The sequence below is a fragment of the Cinclus cinclus genome, chromosome 1, assembly GCF_963662255.1.
Source record: "Cinclus cinclus chromosome 1, bCinCin1.1, whole genome shotgun sequence".
NCBI lineage: Eukaryota > Metazoa > Chordata > Aves > Passeriformes > Cinclidae > Cinclus > Cinclus cinclus.
The window spans coordinates 7,506,000-7,514,805 of record NC_085046.1 but is presented as its reverse complement, the minus strand read 5'-3'; the positions used below and the strand labels follow the sequence as shown (position 1 = coordinate 7,514,805).

General features: G+C 47.8%; 1 protein-coding gene across 2 annotated transcripts; it reads right to left on the bottom strand.

Moving 5' to 3' along the window:
• Nucleotides 1-355: 355 nt before the first annotated feature.
• Nucleotides 356-7,917, bottom strand: INSIG1 (insulin induced gene 1). 2 transcript variants are annotated; one of them, XM_062493771.1, is made up of 6 exons: nt 7,815-7,917; nt 7,518-7,757; nt 5,075-5,199; nt 4,240-4,406; nt 3,670-3,769; nt 356-992 (listed from the first exon to the last, which is right to left on the bottom strand). In XM_062493771.1, the coding sequence occupies exons 1-6, from the start codon at nt 7,915-7,917 to the stop codon at nt 963-965; spliced, it is 765 nt and encodes a 254-aa protein (XP_062349755.1). In that variant the 3' UTR covers nt 356-962. The 2 variants fall into 2 exon arrangements, with proteins under 2 accessions (XP_062349755.1, XP_062349747.1); XM_062493763.1 differs by having other exon boundaries at nt 7,518-7,917.
• Between the last annotated feature and the right edge of the window lie 889 nt (nt 7,918-8,806).

Genomic DNA, 8,806 nt, shown 5'->3' with positions numbered 1-8,806 from the left:
AACCTGGATTCAAAGGACAGCTCTAGGAAGAAATGACAAATCGAAGAAGTCGATGGCCAAGCAATGACATGCAATGCATGTTTTTTCAGTGACACCAGACATTTGAGATACTTAAGATGTCCTTTGGTGAGACACTGAAGCAGGTGTCTAATATTAAGCAGGGGTAGTCACACACACTTCGATTTCTTACTGAACTGTGGCCATAATTTGATTCTTGCAAATCTAACTGCAAGCCTCAGGAGTAATGAAATTTCCAGTTGGAATCTCTCAACAAAGGGTCACGTTTGAACAAGATTGTCTCCAGTATTCACTTCTCCTACTGAAGTAATTTAGAAATTCCAAATTAAGGCTTCCAACCTCTCATCCCTCAAACCCTCTCCACCATCAAAGACAGAAACTTAATGCAGCATTACAAGTAAGGGCATGATTCCTTCATAAGACTCCTAAAAGCATTAGTGCAATGCCTTTAATCTGTTTTGATCACTCTTATTTTTAAATAACCCTATTTTTTAAAGATTTGGATAAATACTATTCCTATTAAACCATACTTCATCATTGTTAAGCACCATCGATCTACTTCCTTTGGGCACTGATACAAGAGCTTGTAATTAAATTTCAGTTTCAAGGCTTTAAAACACGGCAGCTGATTCAATAACTTACAGTGGAATCTAATACTTGGAAAACTGCCACTTAGCCTGAACAGTTGTATGCACTTGGTGTTAAACTCTTCCAGAGAACAGCCATATGCAAATGCTTATGTGGTAAATCGGGGTAAGATTTCAAGATAAGCAGTTAATTTCACTTGGCTATTCTAAGAGTGGATTAATATTTTTTTTTCCCCACAAGTCATTTGTGCAGTGAGCCCATAAAGAGATTATTTCTTCTAAATAATCTTCAGTTTTAAAAAGAAACACATCTTCATAATGTTGCTTTCACACTGGCACCGGGTGTTCTTCAAAGGCTTAGTCATTGTGTGGTTTCTCTGGAATACCCTGTGCATAAAAAACATCAAACACATGTTAGGTTTTAATGCCATCTGATAAGTGACTACATTATGCAGTATTTTCAATTATTAAATAGTCAAGTAACTCCAGTTAGGCTGACATGACCTAGTGAGCATGGCTTCTTATAAAAGCTTAATGAGGACATGCTCCCTAACTGTGGGCAAAAAAAAAAAAAAAAAAAATCACTATGGGTGTTTGTTACCTCAATCAGTGCATCCAAAAGATCCATTTGCCAGTTGCATTGCTTCTAATAAGACTTTGTTATCTTTCCTCTCTACCTCAGTTTATTTCTTAGCAGAAGGTATGCAATGCTTCACTTAACGGACATTAACTCAGTTTTAACAGCCTTTTTTCAAATTGCCTTTAACCACAAGTTACTTCATTTTTCAGTCAAAGCCTGGTATCAGAGACTTAATCATTTCTTCCCAAGTCCTTTTTCTAGCATGGAACCCAGTATTAGGTCACTGTAAGAAATTTAATCAACTTTTCTTTGGAACAAAGCTTGTAACATGTTCTCTTTGTAAGGTCAAAATGCAAATGTATTTTCAAGTACTGAATGCATTCTCAGTTCTCCAGCCTCTAGCACTAGTACACAATAGAGATTTGTGAGGCCCAAGTTCTGAATACCACTCTAATTTGTCAGATGCTGAGATGATGGTTGCAACTCAAAATGAAGTGTTTCCACCCACATAACCCAGCTGATGAGCACTGACTGAGCAATTCTAGGTATCATAATGAGCAGAAAGAAGTGGCAGCAGCAGCACCTTCACCTCTTCTTTTGCTATAAAACCTACTAAAAGAAAACAGTGGATTTCATCCTCAAACTGGTAGCAAAAAAGAGAACAAGCCAAACAAAACCCCAAAGTCTCTGCTGACAGAAGGTTTGCTGAGAGGTCACACTGCACTTTGTTAGTTCATGGGAGCTCCCTTGAAATCCAGTGACTGGAAAGCAGCAAGCATCTCCCAGCTAACATTTATCATGGGAAGAGATGTCTCAGGGACACTTTCCATTTCTAACTGGAAAAGCTAGACAGGGGCTGAGGAAGAAGTAGAGCAGCTCCACTAATTTCTACAGGTGCCACCTTCTACTCCGAAGAAACCCAGAAAATATCTGTCACATGCAGCAAATAGCTCAGGGGCTGCAGAACAGTATAGCTAGAGAAACAACTGTTTTATTAAAGCATGGTTAAAAATGCTACATTCCACCTTCTTGCCACATCCACGATGGCTGACAAAACAAACTAGTACTTTTGAACTACCAGTATAGAGGAAAGATGTGGCTGACTGAACTACAGACTCTACTTCTTTGGATTTCCAGCATGGTTATCTTCACAAAGACTTGCAGAAGTGCTCCTATGAAAATGTTGCACTTCTTCAAGTTTTCCCTGACTAAGTAATGGCAATGTAAAACACAAGAGAAGATACCTCTAAATAACCAGAATAAAAAGATCTGCATTGCCAACTTTCCCCTTTCTTTATAAGGAAGATGACAAGATTGACAGGAAAGCTGCAGGCAGGATCCAGGCTGATTTTAAGTACATTCAGGTAAGTTGCCAGGTGAAATGATATCAAAGGAAAAAAGTTCTATGTGTCTAAATTCATTTTAGCTCTTTCTAGTTTAAGACTTCCTTCCTTTTCTTTCTAACAGGGGAAGCAGAGCAACTGGAAGCACTGTGTGAAACAGATGGTTTTATGCTACAGTTCTGTATAACTTTATTTTGAGACTCTGTTCAATACCAAAGCTTAAACAGAATTCAGTTAACGTATGATTTTCACTTGATGCGAGTGGCAAATTTAAAATGAGAAATTATGCTTCCTCTTCCCCCCATACAAGTAGTCCTAAACAAACCCAAATGCAGATTGCATGTACCAGCAGGATTTGAAGGGGGACCAGTGAACTTGTGTTTTAAAGAACCTCAAATGCCTTTCCTTCAGTAAAAATTGAAGGCACCTGAACCACAGCAGCCTCAGGAAAGTTAAATACTTGAAGGATGCTTTCCAGGATACAGGACTTGCATAGCAAAAAAGACAGAAGCTAAATCAACACAATATTAATGATTATTACCCATCAGTGTCAGAACATTTTTCCCAACCAAGCCTTAGGCTGATGTGTAAATACACAGCCAGGTTTACTCTCCAGTGTGCCACAAGGAAATAATTCCTTAAGAACCCAGCAAACAATATAGTAATTTATATCATCCCATATATGGAGTGACACTTCAATCATGTCTTAAGTAACCAGCAAGAGAATATTTGATTCTGAAGCAGTGGAATTTGATGCTATATAGGGACATTTCCCTATATATATATATATATATACTTTTGTTCATGAATAATTAGAGAAAGCCCAGCAGTGTCTCAGTTCTCCAGCTACCCTAGATGTTAATTATAAATACTGATGTAGCAGGAACAATGTACTGATTCCAGTCTTATTTAGGCTGCTGCTGGAAAAAGTTAAATACAAAAGATATTCAAACACTTACTAAGACAATACCCACTCTACTGGCAACACAGGTTGTCTGCTTACAGTTCAGCTCTTAGGAATACATCTATTTAACTCTGTCAGTTTGTGAGTCATACCCTTCAAGGCATAGTTTGTTCTTGGACTAACAACAATGGAAGGCATTTGGATTGTTAAGGAAACTACTAATTATGCAGTAATTACCATGGCCAGCTGGCGTCCTATGTTTCCTACAGTCACACCTCCTGAGAAAAATATACACGGAAGCCAAGAACGGATGTAAAGGAAATCTGGGGATGTATACCTAGGAAAGAAAAGGGAAATAAGTTAGAAAGTTAGAGACAAGTAACTTTCATCATCTTACATACTGCCAACCAGATGCTACAGAATTCTCTCCCTGGGCTGAAACAAAAAAAAAAGCAGCAGCAGGGGAGACTGAAAATGGGAGACCAAATGAAGTATGTAAACCTCATAAGCTTCTAAACCCCCATGTCCTAGACAGTAAAGTTTAGAAATTCACTCTGCTGAGAGCCAGCAGAAGTTCAGTTTTCTGAGGTGTTACCACTTCAACACACATCCCAATTCATCTGCTCCTCACCTTCCACCTGCGGTTCTCAGTCCAGGCATTTGGAACAACTGGACCAACTACCTTAGACTAACCAAACATCTTATAAGGATGTGCCAAATATGTTAACAACTAAATTCCAGTTCACGTGCACCCATGCTTTTAGTTAAGACAAGAGAATTGAAATAGTATTTTAAAGTGTAACTTACTGATAAACACCATTATATACGAGAAACTGGGTTATCAGTGTTGCTACAAAGGCTATTGTTATTCCAAGCCCGAGACCACTTCTTGAACGATCAAATGTCCACCAAAGCCCCAGTGATAAGGCTGCCAGAGTCAGGGACAGCTGGACGTTGTTTGCAAAGTCTAGTTTCTGGAAAAAGATGTTAAGGACAGTCCTTTTAAGTCTGAAGACATCCTGTTGCTGAAACTGAACAAAGGAGAACTCAAACGGAAAGTGAGCACAATTCTTTGCCTTTAAATACAATACATTCAGGATTTGGTTTTCAGACCTGCCAAGCAATCATAGCTCCTGTTAATTCTGACTGGAGCATGACTGCAAGATCAACACCAATTTTTGTCACATAGAGCATCTAGACAACATGCTACATTTTAAAACATTTAACTTTGATGGATTTTTGTCTCAAGTAGCCTGGGTAATCCAGCTGACTTAGCTTTTCTGCTCAAGCCACCACATTTTAACATAAAGAACACTCTTATTTTGTGCTTCTCACTAGCACATGGCTAATTAGTTGTGCTTTTACACGTAGACAAGATACAGATTAAAAGAATAAAACTTACGCTGTCATGCTTGCAGTTATACAAGACATACCACGATGTCGATCCCTCTCCCCTCCCACAACACTTTCAGTGAGCTGTGTAGTACATCCTACAGCAGCCACTGCGGTGTAAGGCAGGTCTCACAGAACTCCTCTGCCAGAAGCACCACCCTCACCTTCACAACTCTCCCCCAGAGCCAAGTGGCAGACAGTTTGACGAGCACAGAGGAGGCACACGGAGCAAAGAGCAGCTGAAGGATACAGCACTGGCGTGGTTGATGCCCACGAAGACCGCGATGCAGCGCATGACGCTGGCCCACTCCCGCTTGAACTTGTGGGGCTCCCCGAGGTGGCTGTCGATGCAGGGGTACAGCAGGCCAACCACAGCTGCAAGACAAGGAACACCGCTTGTGCCAGCTGCTAGGCAATGATTACTCCAGCATCACTAAATATTAGCTTGGCACATAAGTGCTTGAGAAAACAGCGAGGTGATCCTCACAGCACTGTAAGCCCCATGAAGAAAACACAATTATTACGTGCCTTTTCTACTTTAAAGAAATAAAAACCCCGCTCTAACAAGCGGTACTCTCTTTGAACATTTAAATATACATTGCATTGTTAAGGTATCTGACTTGAAGCTCTTTTTGTTTAAAGAGATTTGTCGCTTGACATACTGAGCAAATGCTTGTACCAATAAAAGCAAAGCATAATAAAAGCTTTGCGAGGAGTGGAATCTGTGTTCATTGCTCACGTGCAGGGCTGACAGCTTTATGAACATGATTCATCAGCTCTGAATCAGGCCCTGAATTAAATATTTGCCTGGACTAAAAAGTTTATTAGCAGAGCTGCTTTCTCTCCTCCTGCTGGGCTGTAAGTCAGCTCAGTGCTCCTGTCCACGTCAGATGAATTTTGACACCAAACAGAAGCAGAGCTGAACTTAAACAGGCAGCTGCCATCAGTCTATTTATATCAGGGAAAAAATAACTACTCATACAAATAACCAGACAAAGTCTTTATCTCCATAAAGCATTTTTCAGACTCATCAGTCTGAAGGTTGCTTGCAGAAGAAAAACATAGGCTAGTGTTAGCTGAGTTGCTAGCACCAACACCAGAGTTTCATGCTTCTAAAGACTGCAGCTCCCTGTATTGTCACCAACTCCAGGGTCAGACATGCTGCATTTATTGAGTGCAATTTCTGTGTTTATTGTTTTCCTTTCCCGCTCTCTTTTTTTTCTTTTAATCCCTTAAACTCCTAAGAGTAATAAATTCTATGTGAAGAAAGCTACAGAACATACTATTCCAAGACAGATGTGTTCTGAAACAGCTTCATTATTGTGATGCCAGCTACCAGGACTTTTGGCTTATGGTAACAGCTAAATTCCAAAGTTTAATCCAACTGTGACAGGACTGTGAGAACTGGAAAATATCCCAGGCCATCCTTTTTATTACACAGCTCATTACTCATTCAAATTTATGGTTTATCATTCATATCCCCTTCACTGTGTGATCAAACAGAAATCCCGTAAGTGCATTAAGCAAAAAGAGGCAGGAATTGTTTAAAGTACTTTCAGTGCAAATTAAAAACAATTACAGTGGGTTTACTTCCTAAAATTTAACTCCTTTTCAATCCTCCAGCCATTCACCAAAACCTTGTTTTTGTCTAGACATGGACTGGGGGGTTATGAATGATAAAGCATGAGGTATGTGCAGGTGCTGTGACAACCACACTATGGCCTGAGCTTTCTGTGGTATTTGCCCAGCAGCAGGTAGGGGTGGGCAGGGGGCAAGGGACAGGCAGGTGACACGGGCAGAAGAAAGCACAGGGTTAGGTGACAGGAGCAGGAGGCAAGGTGCTGAGAGCAAGCAGGTGATGAGGGCAGCGGGCAGGGGCAGGCAGGTGACAGGGGACAGACAGGTGACAGGTAGAAGAAGGCAGCTGACAGGGGCAGCGGGCAAGGGGCAGCAGCAGGGGCCAGGTCGGTGACAGGGGTGGGGGGGCAGGACGGTGCCAGGCCCGAGACAGTGACAGGACCGGGGGTCGGGGCAGTGACAGGGGTCAGGATGGTGCCAGTGCCCGGGCCCGTGACACGGGTGGGGGCCGGGATGGTGACACGGGTCGGGGCCGGGATGGTGACACGGGATGGTGACAGGGGTGGGGGCCGGGATGGTGACAGGGCCGCGCGCGCCACCGCACGTGACTTCCTTGTTGTGGCCCAGCCCGTGGCCAGTCGCGGCCGCGGCCAATGGCGAGCGCCGCCCGCCACTCACCAGTTCGGCGGCGGCCAATAGGCGGCGGGGGGCGGGGCCGACACGCCTCCCCCCGGCCTCGCGGGGCGGGGGCACCGGGGACGCGCGGGAACCCCGCGGTCACACCGAGCCCCGCGCCCGCGCTGCCGGCCGAGCAACGTCCCCCCGCTCCACCCGCGTCCGGAGCGCACCGGCTCAACAACAGCTCTCGGACACGCGGGACCGCAAGGGCAGCTCTGCCGCGGGGATAACGCCGGGCGCGCATCCTCCCAGAAGCCCGAGTTCGCATCACTCGCTGGGTGATGGAAGTGCGGCGCTCCCGCGCGCACCGGTCATTGTCAAGTGACAATGTCAAGTGTCAAGCTGAATGTCAAGTGACATTCAGCCCCACCGCCTCTCTTCCTCCACGAGAGGATGAGGAGAAAAACAACAATCGCTCGTGGAGGTCAGCGACTCACCTGCTGCTGTTCCGCAGCACGGGGGCACCCACCAGGCGGAGGAGAAGAGAGTAGAAATCACTTCCTCAGGGAACAAAGTCACATTCCGCTGGATCTGCAGCAAGTTCAGCACCAGGGCCATGAAAGCACCCACGACGAAGAGCACCACGCTCCTCTGCACCAGGTGCTGACTCCAGTTCAAGGTGCTGCTGGTGCTGCTGCTGGTGGTGCTGCTGGCGCTGGAGGCGCTGGGGCTGCGAGCTCCGCGACCCACCAGAGCCAGCGAGGGGCTCGACACGGAGGAGCTCAGCATCTCGCCCACCTTGGCGGCCAGCTCCGCCGCCGTGTCCCCCAGCTGGCTCCCGTGCCTTCCTCTGGCCGCGCAGGAACAGCTCCAGGCGCAGCTCTCCAACCTGGGCATTGGCGTCTCCGGAGTCCTGAAACACACGCACACGGCTAGTAAAGCCCCGAGCAACGGGTCGGGCCGGCGCGTCCCCTGCGCTGACACACACCGCCGCCTCCTCCAGCCCCGACCGGGCTCCGGGGGATGCGGCGTGACCCGACCCCGCCGAGGGTCCCCGGGGCCGCGCCGCCTCGTCCCCACGGGAGGACACGGACCCCCGCCCGCGACTCCCCGCGCTGCAGGGGCTCGCTCCCCTACCCGGGCCCGTCCGTCCGGGCCGCGGGTCCCGCTCACCTCGGCTATGCGCCGCCAGCCCGCGCCCCGGGTAAGGTTTATAAACCCCGAGCCGCGGATGTCACGTTACCGCCGCCGACCTACCCGCGGCCGCAGGCAGCGCCGGGCCCGCCGCTCCGCTCCGCGCCGCCGCCCGCCCCGCCCGTCCCCTCCCCGCCGGGCGGGGCGAGCGCCGGGCGCGGGAGCCGCCGCGCCAGCCCCGGGCGGCCGCGGCCCCGGTCGGGTGAGGCGGCGCAGCCAATGGCGGGCGGGCGGCTGATATGACGTGCGGGACACACCACCCGCCTCCCGCGCCGGCCGCTCCGCCCGCCCCGCGGCGCCGGCGGCGGAAGGGACCGTGCGGGGATGCGGCGGCGGCGGCGGGAGCGCGCCGGGATGCGCGCCGCTCCCGGGCGGGAGGGGGAGGGCGATGGAGGGTTGGAGATGCTGGCGGTGGTGACGCTGTCATAAAATCGTGGAGTGGTCAAGGTTGGAAGAGGTCTTTAAGGTCATCGGGTCCAACTGCCGACCCAGTGCCACCACGGTAGCCCTTAAGTCGCTTAGCGACGTCGCCCAGTGCCAGGTCCGGACTCCTCTTAAAGACCTCCAGGGCTATTCCACCACCTCCCAGGGC